Raw genomic sequence first — 21,705 nt, 5'->3', positions numbered from 1 at the left:
ATGATTTCCCACCGTACGTACTTCTATCAAAGAAAGGCCCTTCTTGTCTGTGCGTCACGCTGACTTGACATTTTCTCCGACAGAGGAATGCGCCTCGCAATTTACTATGCGACAATTGGACCTCCGACTCTTGATTGAGATAGATTAACACACCGCCATCCCAAACCGATGACAGTGACATCCTGTCGCGATCTCTATATCTCCAACGTTCTATGCAATGAGGGGTGGGGGGAAGAAATATATGGTGCAATTGAGGCGTTGGGAGTGGCTTATTCCGAGCCTGACGCTGACAAGCTGGGTTGTGTTGGGATCGACATGACGCGGGAGATGGAAATGGTAAATGGCGACAAGAATTGTACGATATTAACGGCAGAAAGAAGAAAAGAAAGAAACAAAGGGTTAAAATTGGTCAGTGCTTTCATTGAATTGCGTCGATTTTGCTTTTGTTTTAAGGAAGAGGTGTGTGCGTTGCACGGACATTAGTGACATTAGTGGAGTGGGCGATTATTTTGTTGGTGCCAGCCTCGTATCCGTGCGGGTGTTCGCAGACAACTCGACTATATTGTAGATATTATATGTTCTCATTACTGTGGAGTTAATTGATAGATCGAATATATCACCTAATCAATCACGTAGCACCCAACATTAGTATACCTTCAGCAATCTATCACCGAACCAGCAACAACTCCAGTCACCTCAATCCCGAGGTAAACCAAACAACGCTAGTAACATGCAGCAAGCAATAGACGATGCCAGAGTAATGACCAGTGCTAAACGCTACTAGCTAAAATAATCTAAAGCAAAGCACAGCTCACAAATCGCCTCTCTCCCCAATGAGCCAATCTAATCCAACACCACTGCAGCAGATGCAGGTCATCGTCATGTGACTAGGTACATTCGTACATCCCCAACGACGTCATCGATACCCCACACATTCCCCCTCATCGTCCTTCTTCTCCATTACCCACCTTTACAGACGTCATCTATCTGAACTAATGGAAGTTAACTCCTATTCCCATGCTTCATTCCATCCGTCGATCAAAGAACACGCCACCACACTTACGATACGCATCCACCGGACGGGTAGGGGGTCGAGAGAAAATGGCAGAGACGTACCCGATTGGCACGCGCAGCGAGTGCGAGCGTCTTGTGCGGGACTGGGGGTTTAGGAATGTGTTTACGTGGTCGGATGGAAGGTGTGTCTTTTACCTATACATGTAAGAGAAATTGGTTTTCTTATCTAATTTGTGGTTGGCTGCAGTAACGCCCACTACCCCCCACACAGACACGGCGGGCTCACGACCCATCTCATCATCCGGGGGAGCATGACTGTCACGTATCCCGAGGATAATGCTTCGCTGCATGGCGGGGAGCTGAAGAAGGAGACGCATGGTGTTGGCGCTAGGGTGGATGTGCCGGCGGGTAAGTTGCATGAGGTGTGGATGGGGGATGACGGGTGTGAGTATGTTATTGGGGAGTAGGTTACTTTGTGCTGTGTATGATGGGATGATTTATCTTGGGATACGCTTAATGTTTTTAGGGAATGGAATGGCACTACTTGCTCTGGCTGTGTTGCTTGTCTTACTAGGTAGTTGGTTGTATATTTTAATGGTCTGTATATATTTTAGTGCTCGACCCAAGCCGGCTGGGTCTGGTGCTAGCGATGTTCCATGGCTAGTGGATGAATCGGAAGTCAAGTCTGGGTTTATGTTAGTTGACATGCTCCTAGGTAAAGCAATATAGACGCGACATACCGTTTATTTCCTTTGTCTTTGTTTGCAGCCAAATAAGCCTCTCGCTCGGCGCTGGTCATCGGATCCCAGATGGCAGCTTTTTGTCTAGGTGCACTGTTAGCATGATGCGCAGAAAATGATGTTTATGAAGACATACTTGTTACGCCAGGCATAATAATACTTGCACACAACAAACAAGAGCAGACTGTACACGGTAATCGCGATTAGGACCTTGTTGCCAGTCCGGTAGTAAGGCTTGTCATTTTCGCGATAGATCTGGAATTATGGTCAGTACAGCACCATACTATGCATAATACGTGCACACTCACGTTGTTGGCAATAATATTAGACGCCTGGACCGTCATATTATACAGCGCAGTGGCGACCGTTCTCGTCCGCACAGAGCCCGCATTTCTGGACGTCAGGGCCACCACCACGGCGTGGATATACGGAGCGCCAATCAGCAGGACGTTGATGATCCAGCGGGCCCACGGGCTGGCATCATCTGGTAAAACCACCAGGGCGATCAGCAGCACCAAGCACCACACTTCAGATACGATACCCAGAAGAAAGCGCTGCTGGAAGCGCTCTGACACCCACGTCCAGAAGAGCAAGTTGATGATAAAGATGACGTAGCTCGGGATGGTCAAGAGGTTTGTCTCGAAGGTGGAAAACCCGAGCGCCTTCAGATTCAGCGTGATGTAGGTCGTCGCGGGCGTGTTGGGGATCATCCAGCTCAGGCCCAGCAGGTAGATGAGCCACAAGTCGTAGTCGCAAAGGGCGTTCCAGAGCATCTTGGGCGTTACGGCTTGGCGGTTGTGCATTCCTCCTTTGCTGGGGTCGTCACGTATGACACGGTTGACGAGGATCTTCTCTTCGTGTTCGCTGAACCAGCCGTTCTTGCCGCGAAAACCGCCCTTGGTTTGTGTCGGGGACGCGGGCATCCAGAATGCTGCGACGATGGCGATGATGCCCGTTATGAGACCCTCGTAAGCGAATAGGTATCGCCATCCACCTTTCCCGTCGTCGTCGCGGATGTGGAGAAACCCAAACGCAAGGAAAGCACCGATAATGGCCGTTCCCTGGTATGACACCCAGAAATAACTGAGCCGTATGGGAAGTTCCTTCGATTTGTACCAGAAGGAGAGGAAAAGAATTGTATCCGGGATACTGTTGGTGGTCAGCTTCCAATCACACCAAAATCATCAAAAAGTCCCGAACAACTTACAATCCGCCCTCGAAGAGGCCCAAAAGCGCGCGGCATGCAAAATAGCTCGCCTTGTTTTTCAGGAATGCCTGCATCGCGGCGATCAAACTCCAGCAAAACATCTGGATAGGGATCCACCGGTCCGGGCCGAGCCATTTGGAGATAAGCTGAGACGGCAACTCGGCAAACAGGAACACCACGAAGAAGATGGTCTGGCCGGTGTTGTAGTCGTTGGTATCCATGCCCAAGTCTCCCAGCATGTTGTCGGACATGGCCTGGACGACATTTCCTCGGTCCAGCTGGAGTGCAAAAAAAGTGATGCAAGCAAACGTGCACACTCGGAGATCAATCTGGTACCAAATCAGCATTCTATCAGTCGGACCAGATCGGCTGATACACTCGTATCAGCACGTACCTTTCGGATCAGGCGTTTCTCCTCCTCTGGGGTCCAGTCAAAATGGGGGTCCCATCGGTGAATCCCCTCGTATGTTGAGATGGGCTTATAGAAACGAGGATCTTCTGTCATGTCAAAAGCGCATTCTTCTACACTCTTAATTTGTCCCTCCGCCGCGTCGACAGAAGACGACGACCCAGACTGCATCTTTGCGTCGCCATCTTGTTTGACGGGCGCAACATGAGTCGCTGGCCCTTTGCCATCTTCGGAGCTCATCTTGTCAGGATGATGGAAAATGTATAGTTTGGACAAGGATGGGGAGCTTGCATCATATTTCTAGGATTTCGCCGGGCGCGCTCCAATTATAAGGCCATTACTCCGTATGTTCCTGCGCCATGTGCGCCTATCTCAGGATAAGAAAAAAAAAAACCATCACGCAATTCCCAAGGCAACTTAGTGCAAGGCAGTAAGGGATGCGCTCCAGCCCGCACGCGATGCAGACGCCAATACCGAGAGCCAATGAATCCAACAGATGAGATCGTTGGACATCCATGTTTCGGGCTTTTGGAGAAAGGTATCGATAGCTGAGCACGCACCATGTGTGGATCTGCGGACAGCATCCGGGAATGTAACTCTTCCACGAGATCATATCCTGGATAGTATGGGAAGTATGACCGTCAATCGAGACATAAGATACCAATAGCGGAGATATCGTCATCATCTGGTTCAAACACGACACCGAGGCGACAAAGGTCCATGCAAAACTCTCGCAACTGAAGGGTATCACGCAAGTTCGACGATGGTGACGCTATAAAAAACGAGTCAAGAGAGCGGAGGATAGCCGGGGTCTGCCTTAGGCTCCGTTAGCGGTTACTTAGAATAACTCGAGCTCCCTCCTCGTCCTGCCAATCACACCTGCCTCGTCTCTAACATCCTTCCCATTTCACCATCGCTTTGGCTTATGGTATAATTCACCATCATTGTCACAGCATGAGCTCTAAAGATTCATCCTGTCATGTATCGTATCGCTTTCCCCGTTGAATCCCTGACACTAACCTTGCACGAGGGCAGATAGTGACAGGGTGTGCGGTGACAGGAACACAGCATGCCCCTGCTACGGCATTTGGGAAGCCAAACGTCAACATATACCTGGAATCTTCAAAGCTTGGACGCTCATATTCGACCGAAATAATCCCGGCTTTCTTTGGTTCCCACATGGAAATCCCTTGGTATACGCTTGCTTAGTGGCGCGAATGGGAGACACTATCACGCCATCCTTGGCCCACCCACACGACATCTCCCCCCTCCTCTGGAAACAGGTTGACGGAGTGAAACACGGCCCAGGAATCACGCCTGCTATGTCGGTCTTCTTAGTATGAACAGGAGCGGCATAACGCAGAAGATCACTGCAGCCGTTGAATATAGTGCTTTCGTCGGGTGCAGGCTAGAACCGTCGGAATTTCCCCTGCTGCAAATCAGCGCCCCTCTATGTACCTATATGACCACATACATGGTGTTTAGCACGCCATACGCCAAACGGCGGATATCTCATCCATTGCCGGGGCTATAGTGACGCCAGCGTCTAGTGATTCGTAAAACACGTTCTATTCATACCAACCCCGCGGCGGCCTGAGGCGCCCCTCCACTCCAATACAGGAATTCGCATGATTATTTACGCATACCCCGCGGTTATTGCGCGATCTAGAACGGATAATCGGAAAGAAGTTCGGGTCTCTGGGGGTATATCTGGGGGAGTGGTCCCAGTCTGGACTTCCGCACCTGAATCGAGAGGAATAACTTGTCCATTGGGAACAATCGGGAACACTGACACAATATGGCTCCTTCGTTGACTGAGACTACGACCTCCCTGTTGCGTTCTGCGCCTGTCGCGACTCTCAAGACCGATGGTGGTTTTAATAAGGAGAACGTCATCGGCTACGGGGACGCATACAAACACGAAAACGAAATTCAGGGCACGGCGAAGCAGCCTCCTGCTAAATATCCCCACTACCTTCCTGTATGGGACAATGAGACAGAAAGGTATGGTAGATAGCTAGCTTAACAAGAACTGATCACTACTGACACGGCTGCAGATACCCACAGCTTGAACCCTTCGAGCACTATGACCACGGAAAGGACGCCGATCCAAGCTTTCCGGACCTCTTTCCCAAGGACAAAGCCGTCATTGACGAACTAAGCCCGGCAATCGGTAGCGAGGTACATGGTGTCCAGCTGAGCCAACTGACCAAGGAAGGCAAAGACCAGCTAGCGCTCTATGTGGCCCAGAGGAAGGTTGTCGGTATGTCAGCACCATTCCAACTTGCCCATCATCCCATCGCTGTCCAGAAAGCCCACACCTCCCCTCCTTTTAGAGTATCGCCATTAATGCATTGCAGCCTTCCGCGACCAGGACTTTGCGTCCATCCCTATCGAGAAGGCTCTGGAATTCGGTCGCTACTTTGGTCCACAACATATTCATCAAACGTCTGGTGCCCCCAAGGGCTTCCCAGAAATCCACCTGGTGCACCGAGGCGCCGACGACCAAACGGGACAGAAGTTGTTGTCGGCACGCACCAACTCGATCACCTGGCACTCCGATGTGACTTTCGAAAGGCAGCCGCCAGGCACAACCTTCCTATATCTGCTGGACGGCCCGACCACTGGCGGTGACACGCTCTTCGCCAACACGGCCAAGGCCTACCGTCGGCTGTCGCCCGAGTTCCGGAAGAGACTGCACGGCCTGCGCGCAGTGCATTCGGGTTTCGAACAGGCCAATAACAGTCTGAACAATGGCGGCATCTCCCGTCGTGATCCCATCACCACTGAGCATCCGATTGTGCGAACTCACCCTGTAACTGGCGAGAAAGCGATCTACGTCAACCCCCAGTGTGAGTACCCCGGCTACCGTTTTCTCGGGAAGAACAAGTGATTAACCCTGCAATAGTCACCCGCTACATCGTCGGTTACAAGAAGGAAGAATCCGACTTCCTCCTCAAGTTCCTCTACGACCATATTGCCCTGTCGCAAGATCTGCAAACCCGCATCCGCTGGAGACCTAACACTGTCGTTGTCTGGGATGTGAGTTTTCCTTATCTTGGATTGAATAACCAGGGTCTAACTCGTACAGAACCGAGTAGCGGCCCACAGCGCCCTCTTCGACTGGGAAGACGGCCAAAGACGCCATCTGGCACGTGTCACGCCCCAGGCTGAAGCTCCGTATGAGACGCCCTTTGAGGGCTAATAAGCAACCTCGATGATATTACAGTTGTAACGGTTTTACGATGATGTGAGAATGTGTCAATTTATGCTTGATTTGGAATCCGAAACTCAAATGAACAAAAAAAGATAATCATATTGACAACATATTGACCACATAACCCTGTCATCCAGCCGTAGTGTCGATGATACAGAAACTCCATCAGTAGAACTCCATCACATAGCCATCCAAATCCGATCGTGAAGTCACCCAAGAAATGTATGATTAAAAGCGCGGTTGAGAAAGACGACAACAGAAAGTCAAGAACGTAAGCAACATGAGAATTTAACAAAACAAGTTGTCTCTCACTACGGCCGACCATCAAATGATACCATTCAGCTCAAGCAGGCGCAATTCTCTGCGCAGCATCTTAAACATAAACAGCAACCACAATAACCACATGAGAAACACAGCAACGACGTGTATGAACAGTCCCTTGAGCGGCATGTCCATCAAGATTTCCAGGGCTGAAACTGGTTCTGCATTGTGGGGAGTAGATGATGCCGAGAATGGCTTGTCGTAGACAAGTTCGTCGTCTTCTTCATAGATGCTGGGGGAGGAGACATCTTCCAGGTGTTCCCAGGTGATTTCATTGTCGGAGTCGATTGGACCTGAGTATTGAGACGTGGGGGTTGAGGCGTCTTCATAGTATTCCCAGGTTATTTCGTTATTGGGTGTGATGGGATATGAGCTTGGGGGGGTGGAAGGGGAGGGGGCGTCTTCGAGGTGTTCCCAGGTGATTTTGTTGTCCGGGTCGATTAGTCCTGAGCTTTGGGAGATGGGGGTGGAGACGTCTTCCAGGTGTTCCCAAGTGACTGTGTCGTCAGGATCGGTTGGACCTGAGCCTTGACGGATGAGAGTTGAGATGGCCATTGGGTCGTCTTTGTCTTTCTTTTGATGAAGTTTAAGGAGTGGGTAGCTATCTGTGTAGTGTTAAAAGTAGAGTTAGTTTCAGTCTGATGTATAGCATGGTGCAGTTGGTGACTCGGCTGAGTACATACTGATTTTTTATGATGGAAGCTGATGAAAGCAGTGGTTTGTGAAGATGCACGAAGTCGATCGAGATGGATGAAGATGACCAAGATGGATGTCTCGGATAGGGTGTCAAGAAGGCTTGAGAAGCAGTGACAAAGCTAATAAGAAATTCCAAATTTCGAAAGCTTGTCCACCAATGCAGCGAAATCATCGAGTGAATGACAGCATTTCATACTTCATCGTAGATCACGAGACGCCCTTTTCTGTAGATGTCCCGAACAGGGAAAGCGTACTTGGTGACTACCAGTTTGCACTCAATGTCACCCATGCTACTTTGCCCGATCAAAGCGGTTCAAGATCCCCACCTGCCACTCGCGAAAGATCCTCCCTGATCCTGGGAGCATGCTGTTACTGCTGAGCAGCGCCTTCGTCATGGCTAAGAACACGCCTGACGGCAGTCGCAGTTCCTCTAGAGATAGGGACGAGATCTTGCCCTGCGCGGGATGCAGTACTGCATCGACGTCATCAACAGACTGGAAGAAGACTTTCATTCCCTGCTGTGCGGCTATACTGTGATCGGGACTGGAGTTGGAATAGTGCAGGTCGGGATTGAAGACCCAAAGCTGGTAGGTTTTTTCTTGTCAAAAGATGGTCGAACAAGCTACAGAAAAGGAGGGTGTACATACCAAGAGCCCATCCTTCTGTCCACAGTGGACGACGAATCGACGAGCGCTTTCCCGTTCGATTAGCTCCAGGAGCTGGGCAGCGACTACCGTTTCCACGGATTGGGTCTCCCAGACCATGCCGTTTGGGTTGTCGGGGTCCCGTTTGCTGGCTGATATGTTTGTTTTGAAGAGTCTCCATCCTTGAGAGACTGTGTCTTCGACGCCGATCAGCGCATTGCAGTTTTCGCATACGATTGTCTCGGGCTCTGGTTTAGAGTCCCCGTCGGTATTCTCCCGTTCGGCCTAGAAGGTCGTCTATCAGCAATTGCGTACGGGTACAACGAGAGTTTATGAAACATTGAAAATCTAGGGATAACGCATGATCATGCCATTTGGAATCGATCGATCTACACACTATTTTCAACGGTAAAACTGTGCTACAGATGTGATATGATCTGCTCGTCGGTATGTACCTCGCTAAATCACGTCGACCCCATCGCTCTGGGAATTCGAATCAACGATGAAAGACGCAAGGCGAAGTCTCGACCCCAAGCGCGAGGGCTGGAAGTCGAACATGATAGCAACGGGAAGGCGAGAGCGAAATCCATCTGCGAAACAGAGGATAACTGCACCCGACTGTCCCGCCACGCACATGAACGGCTTCCTTCATGCCCATTGCGCCGTCAGATCGAAACCCAGTAGCTATAGGGCAATTGTATCGAAGGCAGATTCATGGTCGAGAAAGGCCTCCTTCTTGTTGCCCACTGTTACACGGCCGGGATAGGATGGGGTAGAACTTTCAAAAAAAAAAAAAGGAACCAGGGAAGAAAAACACAGTAGAGACGTTACCTTTCTCAGCCCTCTACAATCCGCCTGCGCGACCAAAAACGTCGCCACGTCCACGAGGACTGTACCCTCCGACGCAAGGACCTGATTCGCCGCGCCATACCCCTTGACGTCGGTCTGTTTCTCCGCATCATTAGTATCCCGGTCTGAAGGATGCGTATCTGGTTTATGGCAATGCCAGAAATCCATCATCTCCGCCCAGTTCCCACTAGGCAGATCCTTCCACACCCAGCCGGCCAAATCACGTCCCTTCTCAACCTCACTAGAAGACGGAGACAGAGACGGCTCTAGAAAGACACTGGGGCACCCACGACACCGCACTCTTGTCCGCGGGCCCATATCTCTCGCCGTCCACGGAACAAACCCATCCAGACATTCGACCTGCGACGGTCTGGACAGCCCATCATCCTCGCTCTCGACCTGCATCCGGAACGAGTACTCCCGCATCCCATGCTCAACCCGCCCGTTGTTCGGCGCGTCTGTCCCAGCTGCTAGCACGCGTCGCGACCCCTCGGTGACGCGGGCGGGGAGCTTCAGCGTGTCTGTTACATCACCCGATGTCCCCGGGACAGACACGGAGACGGTGACAGCTTTGCGGGAGGATGATAGCGAGATCTGGGGGTGGGCTTGTTCTGCGGGGGTGCTGGCAGGGATGGAGACGTAGAGGGTGATGTGTCGGATGTTGGGGAGGAGCTCCGCGTGGAGGTAGAGAGGAGTAGCTTTGCACTCGGCTGTCGGCATTTTAGGATATTTCTTGAAGTTGTTACGACATTAAATCTCTCTTTGTGGCATCAACATCACTACAGGCGGAACTGGAAATCGAACAAACATGACGCGAGAATATCTGGAGCTGCGCACAAACACTGCAAACCCAGCACCTAAGCACCTGCACGTGATACTGAATATATTAATGCCTCAGGCAATAACTTCATCAGATCGATCTATACAAGTACATTCACATTCACAATTACACGCAGATATAATAGACTACCAAAATTAAATGTAATATGCAAATATAAGCTGAAAACGCCACAGACCTACGCCGCCAAACCCTTCACAACCCGCACCGCAGCCCTCAAATAGAGCCCATCAGCATCCCCCCAAGTCCCCGCCGCCTCCTTGAGCGCAAGGACACTTTGCGCGGAGAGCGCGTCTACACGCGGGCCCTGCACACACCGCGCAGCAGCCCACCCCCAGTTGCGACCGTCCAGGTCATGCTCCTCCTCTTGCACACTGACACGGCTCAAGAGCTCCGGACGCCCCTGCGCAACGTAGACCCGCAGCGTGAGCAGCCACCACTGCCGGAGGAGGCGCTCGTGGAAGCGGCCCGGGATGAGTGGGATGAGGACTCGGACAGCGTGGGCGGCGACGAGGATGTTAAGGATGGATGGGGTGTCGGGCGATGACGGGCTAGGACTGGACGCAGCGAGGGAGGCGGCTACGTCGAGCGCTTCGCGGAGCTGTGCGTCTGCGTTTTGGGAGTCAAGGGTCCAGGCGTGGTAGTGGTCTAGGAGGATGGATTCTGCGTCTTCGTCGTTCGTGGGGGTGGCGGTGGAGAAGCGCTTGTCTTTGTGGGCGGTGGTGAGAATCTCTTGGAAGGAGGTCGAGTGGTAGGTTGGCTGTTGGGGATGGGTGTGTCTTAGGGTTGGGGGGTCGGTGTTGGCTGTTGTGGTCATTGTTGACGCTGCTAGGGCGAGAGTCTCCATTGCTACTTCCCTGCTGGAGAGGACGAATGCCGTGGAGAGGTGGAGGGCTGTGTGGCCGACTGGAGTGTTGTCAGCATCATATCGCTCTTGCTATGGCTTGTGAAGAGCCCATGTGGTAGAGACATACGTCCTGAGCATAACGCTTTGAAAAGCGGCTCCTGTCCAGTAAATAAGTAGTCCGAGACGAGCTTTCTCCAATCATAGGCGTAATTAACGACGAGCTGGTCTTCGAAGAAATCAAGAAAAGCGCGTTGGTATCTACCAAGAGTTAGTCAATCAAGCTACCTCCAGTCGGAAAATGCAATACATACTCTCTCTTCCCTAAAAAGTCCCTCCAGTCATACGTGCTGATCTCCGCCGGAGAATCAACCCACGGCTCAAGGGCCTTCGACTCCGCTTCCCAGGCGCGATCCAAAGCATTCGCATCAGCGCCGAGGAGGAAATACGCACCCAACACCTAAGACGGCTCAATTAGCCAGCGATCACACAGATAGAGTCAGCAGAGTAGGGCAACAAACATGAGGCATTTGGTTGCGGTGGGCGCCATCAGACCGCAGCAGGCTGTAGTTGGCATGGTTCAGCTTCAGCATGTGTTTTACCGCGCGGGCGGGTCTCTCTTGCGCTGTATCGATTTCGTGGGTCTGCATCGGAGGAGTGGTGAAGGGTGTGCGGTCGCGCCATGGGATTAGGTTGCTGAGGGATGGTATTGAGATTGAGATCATCGTTGTGTCGTATCTGATGTTATTGTATTCGATGTTCACTGCTAGATTATGCCGCTACTTTTGTTGGGCCGAGGCGTTGGGATCGTTGTACGGCGTGCTTTAGTGATATAATTGCATGGATGGTGCACTGGACTAGAGAGTGCGCGCTATATCTTTGAGTGTACTTATGCGCCGAATTGAGCTCTGTATGAATGTGTTCAAGATTGGCTGTCGAAGCTCAACAAAATGTGGGGAAGACGCGGATGTTGTTGAGGTTGGATGGGACCATGGCCTGAGGTGTCTATGATGTCACGCCACTCCATCCATACAGTAATCAAAATACAAAAACAGTCTACTTCTATAACTCTTCCTGATATTCATCTACTCATTTCAGATTGATACCGTATTTGAATCCCAACCACCGAATCTAAATCCCAAATTACTTCTCTTCCGATTTCCCCTGCTCCTGTCTACTAGAGTCATCGAGCGTATCTCCACCGGCAGAAAGCTCGCCCGAGATGACATCCACGTCGATGCGAGGCCCAACAAAGTTCTTACGACCGTCGACGAACCATTGGATGCCGGACACAATCAGGATAATTCCAAATGCAACCACGCAGTAGTCTGCAGATTATGTTAGCGTAAATTCCAAATTCAGGGATGCATCAGACTTACTCATGCCGCTACCTGTGACTGGCAGGCTAGGCGGGAAGAGGAAGAGCACAGTGGTGATGGAGATGTAGCAAATGGCAACCTTTGACACATGTCAGTGACTGAGATGTCTCGTTGTTCGATGTCAGACATACCATGTTGGCAATCCAGCCAAACAGCTTGGGAAGAACAAAATGCCGTTCAGGCAGCATGTTCCGGCCACGAATGCAGTTGATCGCGATTGGCATAACGTAGGAGATGTCGAGCATGACCACTGACGAGGACACGATGGCATTGAATGCACTGAATGGAGTCAGCGGCTGGTGGTGCACTCCCGGGGAGAAGCTTACCTCGAGGAGCCCAGGAAGATGCAGCCGAAGATGATCACCAAGGATATCGTTAAGTACAGAGCATTCAACGGCACCTTGAGCTTCGGGTGTACCCGGCTGAAAAATGGAGAAGCTGGGAGACCACCGTCTCTGTTTCTTCATTAGCAAACCTAAGCTTTGGTAGACACATTTGCAACCGCGCACTTACCTCGCGAACGCATAGATCATGCGACTGCTGGTTGCCATGATGGTAGTGGCAGCGAAGAGGATACAAACAAGAGGGAACCTGGACACGAGTCAGTGGCCTGAACCAACGCGCTGTCTACTGAGACCTACATGAGAAGGCAGATAGATCCCGCATTGCTTCCTGTCGCATTCTTAAAGATTTGCACGAGCGGGCCGGCGGCAGACTCGATCACTTCCTCAATGTTGCCAGCAACAAAGAGAAGCACGACCAGGAAGATTGATCCGGTCACTGTCCCAATTCCAACACAACCGATCATGATCTTGGGTCCAGTGGAAGAGGCATTGGGGATTTCTAGAAGCGTCAGTGGGATGCGGCCCGAAAGATGCCACACTAAAGCATACCTTCAATCATGTGTGCCACACCATCCTGTCTAGTGGTCAGTCTCTAATCAATCACAGCCGAGTGATCGGGACTCACGAATCCTGTAAGACCAAGGCCTCCTTGCAGCAACTTTTATCGGTCAGAATAGTCTTAGCTTTATACAAGATGTCAAACATACCCCAAGCAGCCAAGCAACACCATCCGGCCCTATATCTGTTAGAGGTGGAACGCGAATTTGAAGATAAATCTAGTATGACGTACAGTTTGTTTGATTGATAAAATCTCCGAACACGAACCTCCCAATGTCAGCATGCGCTTGCTCCACGTGTACCATAAAAAACATGACTTACTTTCCAGAGTTATAGTTCGGAGAGGAGCAAGCAAGAACAGTAATAGAGATGATAGCAAAACCGCTCAAAGACCAAATGACTGTGGCCGTCAGCACTCCTCTCGGCAGATCTTAAGCCACAATAACTCACAAGCACCCTTGGTGACTTTCGGAAGAACCGAGTTCATCAGGGAGTTGATAACGAAGGCGATGATGTTGTACCCAATATAGAGCAGGAACTGGTGCCAGCGCTGCGGCTCGAATTCCTACAGGACTCAGCGACGAAGTGCAATAGTTCAGTAGACTAGCGACTTACCGGATGCATCAGGGAGATAATACCCATAATCAGCTCGCTTCCCAGGAGGCCACCAGTGGCAGTTAAAGCGAGCTAATCTGTCAGCAGGCGAGTATAGTTGTAGGGCAGAAAACACTCACCCAGCCCGAAACATTCGCCCAGCCGGTGATCCATGATAGGATCGGGATCCAGTTCTTCCACGATACTTTGCACTGTTAGAGTTGTTCGAGCCGAGGATAGGAAGCACACATACTAACTACAAGACAAGTCAATTAGCTTCTAACACTCTATTCCCGAAGATTCAACGTGACACTTACCTGCAACCCAATGGTACTGTCCACCAGCCCTAACTTATCATTAGAACGAGACCACCAATATACTCCGTCTTGAATGCTCACGTAGGATACGCAGACAAAAACTCCGCCAGGGAGCAAGCCATGCACAAATTGCATACACCAGCGGTAATCAGACCTGCAGACGGTAGATCAGCAACCCTATTCTCGACCACAGAATACCCAATTCACCCACCCCAGACAACACTAGCACAACCCCCCGACGGCAAACTGAGCGATAAGCTGGCCGATAAAGCCGTCCAAGACTGCGAGACGTAATCAGCGATCAGAATCCTAGCGTGCCCTAGTTACGGCCCTGGGCCACGGCCCGCGGGACAAGCAGTCCAATGGGCGGGGGCTGTTCCTGCCGCGGCGCCGACGTACATTTAAAATCGCAAAGGCCAATCCCAACATGGATCTAACATAGGTAGTATATGTCAGTCTCTGGGCATTTCTTGGGGCCAATCCTGGAGCACGCACAGCATGGAGAAATTTCGATTTAATTCAGCCTTATGGCCCATGGCCGCCAGCTGCGCGTCATCATCTCCGCGCAAGTCCTTCGTCGTGGACATGTTGAAGGTCGACTGCAAGAAACTCCAATTGTCACAATGGCTACAAACAGAGAAAAGAAGAAGTAACAAAGCAAAACACAGGACAGGAAAGAAGAAGAAAAACAAAGCTGCATAAAAACAAGTAGTTAAAAAAGACAGCCAGGTAGACGGAAAAAAAAAAACAGACTAAAAAAGCAGCACCAATGTGGCCAGCCATCCTAACGCGTTCCTCCTTCACACGCTCACTTGCTCTACCCTTCCAGTTTCCTATCATTTTCCTCCACCTCCCACCCCATCCGGGGGGCGACGGCCATGGTCTCAGTTACCCGAAAATGGCGTCAATCGTTCCTCGGACAAGCAATCCGGCCCACCAGGCATTGCGGGGAAGAAGCCCCAACTTACCCCTTACATAACAGAGATGATGTAACAGTCCCCTTGATAAGACTACCCCCGTCCCCCAAAGCCGACACTATTCGTCTCAGGCATTTCAGCAGTAGCATCCACGATGGGTGGGAATCGATGCTACCGATTCAGGCGAAGATAATCGCAGTGGACGGTGATTTGTGGAAAGCCCCGAACCGCAAGGCACCGAGAACCAGTCAGGAATCACCGATCAGCACTTGCCTCCCCGATTGCCGATTCCGAATTCAGTCGGTCGGTGGATTCTGGCTCGTCTCGTTGTCCCCGAGTCTGAGCGCGCCGGCTTGGACGAAGCTTAGCCTTCTTTTTTTATATGAGGGAAAAAAAAGTATTATATACATGTTTTCCGCCCGTCCCACGCGTCGCATATTGTTGGCACGGGAAACGGGGGCGGAAAAGCTTATACATACTTGGGTGGCTTTGGGTTATCCACTTGGGGTAGGTATATAGTATGGATATAATGTTTTGTCTACAGCGGTTTGTGTCAGTCAAAGCCATGCTGTCGAACAGGGGGGAGATAGGGCGATAGGTTACCTATCTCGTTAGTATCTACTCTATGAGAGATAATTATGCCATTCTGCGAATAATGATGAATGGTGATAAGACTCCGGGTGGACCAGACTCCAACGACTCCACCCAAGCCGAGTGGAGAAGAGATGGATGGAGAAGATGAATGGAGGAGATGAAATTATCAACATGTGGTCCGCTCGCTTCGGAGGTCGGCCTGAGGCTTGTCTTATCCCCTTTTTATTCTGGTCCCGGTATGATGTATCCAACGATGTCTGGCAACATTTCGCTTTGTTCCTAAATGATGAGGATGAGGATAGAATAGGATAGGATAATTCACAATCGTATGGTATATAGTATTATATACACGGCATCCATGATCTCTCTCTCTCTCTCTCTCTCTCTCGACGGGGCCAATATCTACACAGGTCTATACAAAAGCAGATGGATGAGATCTCCGCTCAACAAAGGAGGAAAAAAAAAAAAAAAACAACGCAATAAACCAGACAAGTAAAGAAGAAGAAAAATACTTCCCCACACCCCGCCTACTTTGAACCCCCCGACTGGGCCAAATGATCAGTCCTCACAACATATTCATCATCCCCATTGACCGCCCCGTCATCATCCTCCTCACCCACATCGTCGTAAGCTCTTCCCGAGTAAGACCCAGACGCACCCCGACTAGACCCCGTGGGGCCCCCCTCCAGCGAAGAGTCGGAATCGCCCGTCCGGATAGAAGTGATAGACTTGTTTTTCCCCTTTCCAAGCGACGGGACGCTGCCGTTCTTGCCCTTCCCCTTGTGGCCCGTCAGGAAGCCCGTCGCGTTGCGCATGATGGACGACCCGATCTTGCCTTTGCCTTTGCCGGAGTTGCTGCCGTTGCTGGTTGGCGTCGCGTGGTCGCCGTTTGTGATGGGCATGGGCCCGTCGATTACCTGGTCGGTTGGTTGGTCGCCTAATTTAAGCGACTCGAGAGCGTCGCCGATGGTTTGTGCGCCGGCGGCGCCTTGCGAGCTGGACTCTTGCTTTTGTTTGTCGACGGATTCGAAGCTCTGTCGGATTCGCTCGAAGTGCTCTAGTTCCTTGGCGCTGTGGGTTTCGTTAGTATGAATAAATGTGTCGGGATGATCCGCGGGTTGAGGGAAAGACTTACCTAACACTGGGGACGAGTTCACCCTGGGCCGCAGTGAAATCTTCCTCCGTGACCATCACAGCCACATCGTCTGGGGTAGACAGATGGTCAAAAAAGTAGGCCGTGCTGACAGATTCACCGGGGATCTGCTTGATTTTCTCATCGACGGCCGTCGCCTTGCGGGTGATGGCCTTGAGCATGGAATCAGAGCAGAGGGCGTAGAGATCCGCACCCGTATACGTCAGGGGCAGTCGGTCGGCCACGCGGCCAAGCGAGAGATCGGGGTCCAGGTTGAATTTCCTGGTGAGCGCTTCCAGAATCGTCGCCTGTTTCTCGTGCGTGTCGGAGATACCGAGGTAGAGCATCTTGTCGAACCGACCGGGACGCAGAAGGGCCGTATCCAGCAGATCGGGACGGTTCGTGGCACCGATAACGAAGACACCGCCGCTGTTCTCTTCGCCGCCGTTCATGCCATCCAACTCGGCAAGCAGCTGACTGACAATGCGGTCCATGACACCGCCGCTGTCACCCTGGTTGCCTCGCTTGGGCGCCACGGAGTCCAGCTCGTCGAAGAAGACGACGCACGGCCGAGCGTCGCGCGCCTTTTGGAAGACTCGTCGGACGTTGGCTTCTGACTCACCAATGTACATGTTCAGAAGCTCGGGACCCTTGACGGAGAAGAAGTTCAGGGAGAATTCAGTGGCAATGGCCTTGGCCAGCAGGGTCTTGCCCGTACCCGGCGGACCGTAGAACAGGATACCGCTGCGCTTCTTCATCCCCTTGGCGAAGAGTTCGGGCCGCTCGAGTGGAAGCTGAATGGTCTCGGTGAGAGCGTCCTTGACGGTGCTCAGGCCACCGACGTCGTCCCAGGCGACGTTCGGGATCTTAGGCGCACCGATCGAGTCGGCGAAGTTCTTCCTCGCGGCCTCAACGGCGGCGTCAAAATCGGCCTTGGTAACTCCCCGTGCGGCATCGCCTCCGGCCAGGAGAATATCCCGAATGGTGACCATCGCGCCCGGGGTCTGTTTGTTGGCATTGTCCACCAATTTTTCTAGGCGAGCCATCCGCACAGCCGCCGCCCGTTCGACAACGTCTACCAGATCCCCGGCCACCAAAGCAGCGGTCTTCAGCGCAACGGTGCCGAGATCCACGTCAGGGGATGTCTTGATGCTCCGGTCAGAGACTGCGTTACGCAAGATGCCCTCACGATCCTTCTCCTCGGGTGCCGTCATCTCGAACTCGTGCGTGAACATGCTGCGGATGCCTTCCGGAATCTGCTCGACATCCGTCGTGGTCGCGATGACAACTCGGGAATCAGCCAGGATGTCGGTCATCGCGGAGACGATGCGATCCGCAGTCAAAACCTCGATGTGCTTGATAAGGAGCGCCGTGCATTCAGATCCACAGTGGAAAGCGCGTTCTGCTCTCGCTTTCAGGTAGGCTTCAGTCTTGACATCGCCACCGTTGGCGCCACCTTCCGTCAAGATATCGTAGGCATCGATGGGGAACGTATGGAGGCCGATGTCTGCGCAGGCACGGGTGGCCACCATGGCCTTGCCAATGTGCCGTTGCTGCGACCGCAACAAGATCACCACGGGCTTCATGCCGAGCTGAATCGCGCGAGGACTCGTAGCAACTGACATCAGATCTCTGATACGCTGCTGCAGCGGGGGGATGAACGTCTGTGGCGGTTCGGTGATTAAACCGTGCGCATTTTGAGAGTCCCCAAGCGACTTCGGGATCGTCTTCGCGCCAAACCAGTACTCCCAGCCATTGTTCAAAGTGCCAGGAACGCGGCTCACGTCGCTCCCTGCTTGCACCATCCTCGTAGTGGTGGGATCAATGATGGCAACGCCTCCCCATTGTTCTTCGCCGATCTCATCCTGGTCCTCGGGAAGCGTCGGGACAACCTGGCCTACGCGGAACCAAGCCACGCCAATCTTCCTCGAACCAGCCTGGTCGCTTTCGGCCACTTGACCTAGTCGAGTGGTGAGGTCCTCGTCTTGGGCCGCCCCGTCATTTGTAGCAGACCCGGCGAAAACGGCCCGCCCAAGTCCCTCGTCGACGGCAATTCCCACCAGGTCATCACTCTTGAGGAGGCGCCGTTTGGACTCGAAGTACTGCTTCAGTCCGGAGAACAAAGCCGGTTGCAGGACGCGGTCCATGGAGAGGGGAGTGGAGATCTTGAGCAAGGTGACCTCCTTGGCCAGGGGTGGGCTTCTAACGGACCCTGCCTTCATCTGATGCAACAGGCCGCCGGCCTTGGAGCCTCCATTGGCCCCTCCGAACGACAAAGCAGACAGACGAAGATATTTAGGGTTGTCAAGATTGTTCAGGAGTAGAGGAGGCAGGAACACGGACGGGGTGAGGCGCGTAGCAGGGCGCTGGGAGAAACTCGACCTTCTTCCCTCCGACTGGTTGATGGAGTATCGCGGCTTCGCGGACGGGAGGCCCGACAGGCCAAAGATCCGGGCCGCGCGCCATTCGCCCGAGTCTTCTTCCTGTTCATTGAAGCTTCCCATCTTAATGGAGGCGAAGATGTTCGGCTGCGGCTCCTCGGTGGGTTCGATCCTCACCCAGTCGCCGGAGAAGCAGCCGATCTTCGCCAGAGTGCTAATATCTACGAAAACGTAAGACTCCGAATCATCGTCCTCCCGGGGTTTGGGATGCAGGAGTTCGTTCGGGATGGCCCGCAGAAGCCCCTCCGCCTTGAACACCTTGCCGGCACCGGCCCCGCGTCCAGGACGCATGGTTGTGGAAGTCAGGTTGGATACCACGGATCCTGGCGTACGAACACCATCCGACCGGCGGCCTATGGCCCGTGGTGTGGCTGTGGACATGCCTGACATAACACCGGATGGCGGTTGGGGGAGTTGAGGGGCCGAGAGAGAGATCATATCTTCCAGGGAGTCATCCGAGGTGTCGCTGGCATTCCCTCCCGAGCCCTCGGTCTCCGAATCATCTGACGTTGTAGCACCTTCCATCTCGGTGCTGCTTTCCGTGGGCTTATCCTCCGCGGCGGAGTAAAACTGCTCGTTGGAGGTCTCGTCTGCCTCATCTTCTGCGACTTGCTTGAGCAAACCGGAATTGGTCCGTAGACTCCGTTGGGAACGGTGACCGTGGGGCCGGGCTTGGATGACCACGACCTTCGTCGTCGGCATCAACAGACCCTGCGACACCGGCTCGCAAAACGTGATATGGGCGGGAGGCGGAGGCGCGTAAGTGATTGGGTGCGGAGGCAACGGCAGCGGCAGCACATCACCAGTATGCACCACCCTCTGCGAACCCAGCGCCTCACGAACGGCAGCCGTGAGTCGCTCCTCAACCTCCGCGGCCGCCTTCTTCGTATATTTCTTCACTTCCGGCCCCTTGCCGGGTCTTGCGCGAAGCCCATTGGGGCTCTGTAGATTGGTCGTAAATCCACCGCCGAACTTGCTCTGTACGTCATCGTGGTTCCGGAGTAAGTTTCGCTCGACTGTCACATAGACCGTGTCCAGGTGCAACGGCGCCACGTCCAAGACGCGAATCTCCACCGCCCGCTGCGACTGGCGGGTGGGGTCCAGCTTGCTGAGCGCCTGATAGAACGGCTGCAGCGAATCGGCCGACTCTGGGAAAATGACCGTCGAATGAGGGAGCGGAGCTTCATAAGAGCGATTCTGATTCTGCGTCTGAACGGGAATAATGGTCCAGGAGAGGTCCTCCGCGGCGCTGTTACCGGGGAGAAATGGCGAGATCGCGACATAGCGGATTGCGTGTCTCTCGCGGTCTTGCTCCTCTAGATTGTCCAAGACGCGCGCATGTTAGTTTCGCATATCGCCTCTCTCCTTCCTTCCATGCATGGTCGGTCACTCACCGGTTAACTGGAAAAGATCGTTGGCTAGGTCATCCGACACCACACCGACCGACCCCCGTAGCTGGTTGTCTAGGGAGAGACGCGCCGAGATGGGAGCTCTGTTGCGCAAGCGTCTCCGGGCGACATTCCGTCTCCGTCGCTTAGGCTGTTCAGAGGGAGGATCATGTCGTTCGAAGTCCATGTTGGGGGAGGTTGGATTGCCGGTCGGTCGGGCGGGGAACTATCACAAGACTGCGTGTTGCTAGCAGAGAAGGATGCTGAGTCAAAGCAGGAGGGGGTTAATGCAGGGTATCATAAATCAACAAGTCATGTTCCTGCAGATGACAGAGACTAGAAAAGCAAGAATACAAAGGAGAAGGCAGATCCCGTGGAGTGAGTGAATGAGTTGAGTGAAACCCAAGACCGCCAGGATGCTGGAGAAAGTCCGGGGGACCAGTTCGGCACCGCCCGCACTTTCTGCCACATCCCGATGCCGAGGTTCAAGGGCTTCACGAGATCTCGGTCGGCTGAGGCCTTGATTAATCATGGAATCTGGGGTAATAACCTCAGGTTGATGGTTTGCGCCACTATCAACGTGTTCATCAGTTATTACATTGAATTTCTTCAACCACGTAGGGCATCTATGAAACGTCGTTCGAGGGTCGGTGTCAGCCTCTCATGGGCTTCAATGAATCGAATCGGTTATTTTGACTGGCGGATCGGACAGTTGCCCGTGGTCAAGCCGCATGTTTGCCGACGGGGGTATGCCAGAAGATGTCTTTCAGTGGCCATATAAGAAGTAATGAAGAGCTGGGAGGTGACCAGTAGCTTAAATATTTTTGTCAATCCTTTTTCCATTTTTTTCTCATTATTAGCTATTTAAAGATCCCTTGTTGGATATGTGATAGATGTGATGCGGTTGTGTATATATATATTGACCACCCTTGGCTGATCGATACTCTTTTGCAACTACCTTTACAAGTAAATGAAAATGGACTTCATTGTGACGCAAATTGATTATAACAGACCATGTCATCCTTTTCTTTCAGAGACATCTGACCTCAACTCAATATATGATTAATCACGACGCCATAGCCCGAGGAAGAAAGCTAAAGTGGTTTCCTGGCCCATCAATTGATCTCCCGGATTGTCAAGAAAGGAGCTCAATTTCGGGCAGATAGGAGCCACCGTATTTCCCAAACATCCCAGCACAGGAATGTCATCCTGACCAAACGCTTCAGATGAGAATTCTGAGGTCATCTCTGTGGGAGAACCAA

The 21,705-nt window shown here is 52.5% G+C and overlaps 9 protein-coding genes across 9 annotated transcripts; 2 read left to right on the top strand and 7 right to left on the bottom strand.

The window, feature by feature from the left end:
• Positions 1 to 986: 986 nt before the first annotated feature.
• On the top strand, positions 987 to 1,730 carry BDW47DRAFT_105183 (uncharacterized protein). The gene is made up of 2 exons (XM_024812496.1): positions 987 to 1,196; positions 1,262 to 1,730. The coding sequence occupies exons 1-2, from the start codon at positions 1,018 to 1,020 to the stop codon at positions 1,479 to 1,481; spliced, it is 399 nt and encodes a 132-aa protein (XP_024672325.1). The 5' UTR covers positions 987 to 1,017; the 3' UTR covers positions 1,482 to 1,730.
• On the bottom strand, positions 1,675 to 3,466 carry BDW47DRAFT_117334 (putative transporter; the record flags this gene model as incomplete). Its single annotated transcript, XM_024815063.1, has 6 exons — positions 1,675 to 1,699; positions 1,755 to 1,838; positions 1,891 to 2,009; positions 2,063 to 2,903; positions 2,962 to 3,290; positions 3,356 to 3,466. 6 exons carry the CDS (start codon positions 3,464 to 3,466, stop codon positions 1,675 to 1,677), a joined length of 1,509 nt encoding a protein of 502 aa, XP_024672324.1.
• A 150-nt stretch (positions 3,467 to 3,616) lies between these two features.
• Positions 3,617 to 4,201, bottom strand: BDW47DRAFT_27849 (uncharacterized protein). The gene has a single exon (XM_024818648.1). It carries the CDS (start codon positions 4,053 to 4,055, stop codon positions 3,738 to 3,740), a length of 318 nt encoding a protein of 105 aa, XP_024672323.1. The 5' UTR covers positions 4,056 to 4,201; the 3' UTR covers positions 3,617 to 3,737.
• Positions 4,202 to 4,860: 659 nt separating this feature from the next.
• Positions 4,861 to 6,659, top strand: BDW47DRAFT_27851 (TauD/TfdA dioxygenase family protein). Its single transcript, XM_024818649.1, has 5 exons — positions 4,861 to 5,374; positions 5,428 to 5,633; positions 5,731 to 6,222; positions 6,279 to 6,412; positions 6,462 to 6,659. Exons 1-5 carry the CDS (start codon positions 5,169 to 5,171, stop codon positions 6,573 to 6,575), a joined length of 1,152 nt encoding a protein of 383 aa, XP_024672322.1. The 5' UTR covers positions 4,861 to 5,168; the 3' UTR covers positions 6,576 to 6,659.
• Positions 6,660 to 6,852: 193 nt separating this feature from the next.
• Positions 6,853 to 7,754, bottom strand: BDW47DRAFT_27840 (uncharacterized protein). The gene is made up of 2 exons (XM_024818647.1): positions 7,592 to 7,754; positions 6,853 to 7,513 (listed from the first exon to the last, which is right to left on the bottom strand). The coding sequence occupies exon 2, from the start codon at positions 7,461 to 7,463 to the stop codon at positions 6,912 to 6,914; it is 552 nt and encodes a 183-aa protein (XP_024672321.1). The 5' UTR covers positions 7,464 to 7,513; positions 7,592 to 7,754; the 3' UTR covers positions 6,853 to 6,911.
• On the bottom strand, positions 7,718 to 9,872 carry BDW47DRAFT_27834 (HECT-type E3 ubiquitin transferase). The gene is made up of 3 exons (XM_024818645.1): positions 9,080 to 9,872; positions 8,252 to 8,533; positions 7,718 to 8,188 (listed from the first exon to the last, which is right to left on the bottom strand). The coding sequence occupies exons 1-3, from the start codon at positions 9,815 to 9,817 to the stop codon at positions 7,895 to 7,897; spliced, it is 1,314 nt and encodes a 437-aa protein (XP_024672320.1). The 5' UTR covers positions 9,818 to 9,872; the 3' UTR covers positions 7,718 to 7,894.
• Positions 9,873 to 9,912: 40 nt separating this feature from the next.
• On the bottom strand, positions 9,913 to 11,724 carry BDW47DRAFT_27828 (questin oxidase family protein). The gene is made up of 4 exons (XM_024818644.1): positions 11,301 to 11,724; positions 11,094 to 11,239; positions 10,910 to 11,040; positions 9,913 to 10,841 (listed from the first exon to the last, which is right to left on the bottom strand). The coding sequence occupies exons 1-4, from the start codon at positions 11,502 to 11,504 to the stop codon at positions 10,114 to 10,116; spliced, it is 1,209 nt and encodes a 402-aa protein (XP_024672319.1). The 5' UTR covers positions 11,505 to 11,724; the 3' UTR covers positions 9,913 to 10,113.
• A 198-nt stretch (positions 11,725 to 11,922) lies between these two features.
• BDW47DRAFT_125457 (GABA permease GabA) lies at positions 11,923 to 14,558 on the bottom strand (the record flags this gene model as incomplete). Its single annotated transcript, XM_024816389.1, has 19 exons — positions 11,923 to 12,107; positions 12,159 to 12,237; positions 12,290 to 12,437; positions 12,485 to 12,613; positions 12,672 to 12,749; positions 12,800 to 13,001; positions 13,052 to 13,076; positions 13,128 to 13,160; positions 13,210 to 13,238; positions 13,293 to 13,327; positions 13,382 to 13,460; positions 13,511 to 13,625; positions 13,676 to 13,747; positions 13,795 to 13,859; positions 13,972 to 14,000; positions 14,053 to 14,125; positions 14,183 to 14,252; positions 14,371 to 14,404; positions 14,467 to 14,558. The coding sequence occupies 19 exons, from the start codon at positions 14,556 to 14,558 to the stop codon at positions 11,923 to 11,925; spliced, it is 1,572 nt and encodes a 523-aa protein (XP_024672318.1).
• A 1,451-nt stretch (positions 14,559 to 16,009) lies between these two features.
• pex6 (AAA family ATPase peroxin 6) lies at positions 16,010 to 20,630 on the bottom strand (the record flags this gene model as incomplete). Its single annotated transcript, XM_024816388.1, has 3 exons — positions 16,010 to 16,553; positions 16,618 to 20,371; positions 20,450 to 20,630. 3 exons carry the CDS (start codon positions 20,628 to 20,630, stop codon positions 16,010 to 16,012), a joined length of 4,479 nt encoding a protein of 1,492 aa, XP_024672317.1.
• Between the last annotated feature and the right edge of the window lie 1,075 nt (positions 20,631 to 21,705).

Source organism: Aspergillus candidus (assembly GCF_002847045.1).
Source record: "Aspergillus candidus strain CBS 102.13 unplaced genomic scaffold BDW47scaffold_20, whole genome shotgun sequence".
Lineage (NCBI taxonomy): Eukaryota > Fungi > Ascomycota > Eurotiomycetes > Eurotiales > Aspergillaceae > Aspergillus > Aspergillus candidus.
The sequence above is the reverse complement of the archived record's forward strand: the minus strand, read 5'-3'. Positions and strand labels throughout refer to the sequence as shown.

What these genes read in the sequence shown, in the direction of transcription:
- BDW47DRAFT_105183 (XM_024812496.1), top strand. Translation starts at nt 1,018, where the DNA reads ATGCTTCATTCCATCCGTCGATCAAAGAACACGCCACCACACTTACGA. An exon ending in TTTACGTGGTCGGATGGAAG is followed by an intron (nt 1,197 to 1,261) that starts GTGTGTCTTTTA and finishes GGTTGGCTGCAG; the next exon opens with TAACGCCCACTACCCCCCAC.
- BDW47DRAFT_27849 (XM_024818648.1), bottom strand. Translation starts at nt 4,055, where the DNA reads ATGATGACGATATCTCCGCTATTGGTATCTTATGTCTCGATTGACGGT.
- BDW47DRAFT_27851 (XM_024818649.1), top strand. Translation starts at nt 5,169, where the DNA reads ATGGCTCCTTCGTTGACTGAGACTACGACCTCCCTGTTGCGTTCTGCG. An exon ending in TGGGACAATGAGACAGAAAG is followed by an intron (nt 5,375 to 5,427) that starts GTATGGTAGATA and finishes ACACGGCTGCAG; the next exon opens with ATACCCACAGCTTGAACCCT. An exon ending in GATCTACGTCAACCCCCAGT is followed by an intron (nt 6,223 to 6,278) that starts GTGAGTACCCCG and finishes ACCCTGCAATAG; the next exon opens with TCACCCGCTACATCGTCGGT.
- BDW47DRAFT_27840 (XM_024818647.1), bottom strand. Translation starts at nt 7,463, where the DNA reads ATGGCCATCTCAACTCTCATCCGTCAAGGCTCAGGTCCAACCGATCCT.
- BDW47DRAFT_27834 (XM_024818645.1), bottom strand. Translation starts at nt 9,817, where the DNA reads ATGCCGACAGCCGAGTGCAAAGCTACTCCTCTCTACCTCCACGCGGAG. An exon ending in ATTGTAGAGGGCTGAGAAAG is followed by an intron (nt 8,534 to 9,079) that starts GTAACGTCTCTA and finishes ACGACCTTCTAG; the next exon opens with GCCGAACGGGAGAATACCGA. An exon ending in GACAGAAGGATGGGCTCTTG is followed by an intron (nt 8,189 to 8,251) that starts GTATGTACACCC and finishes AAAACCTACCAG; the next exon opens with CTTTGGGTCTTCAATCCCGA.
- BDW47DRAFT_27828 (XM_024818644.1), bottom strand. Translation starts at nt 11,504, where the DNA reads ATGATCTCAATCTCAATACCATCCCTCAGCAACCTAATCCCATGGCGC. An exon ending in GACTTTTTAGGGAAGAGAGA is followed by an intron (nt 11,041 to 11,093) that starts GTATGTATTGCA and finishes AACTCTTGGTAG; the next exon opens with ATACCAACGCGCTTTTCTTG. An exon ending in CAAAGCGTTATGCTCAGGAC is followed by an intron (nt 10,842 to 10,909) that starts GTATGTCTCTAC and finishes ACAACACTCCAG; the next exon opens with TCGGCCACACAGCCCTCCAC.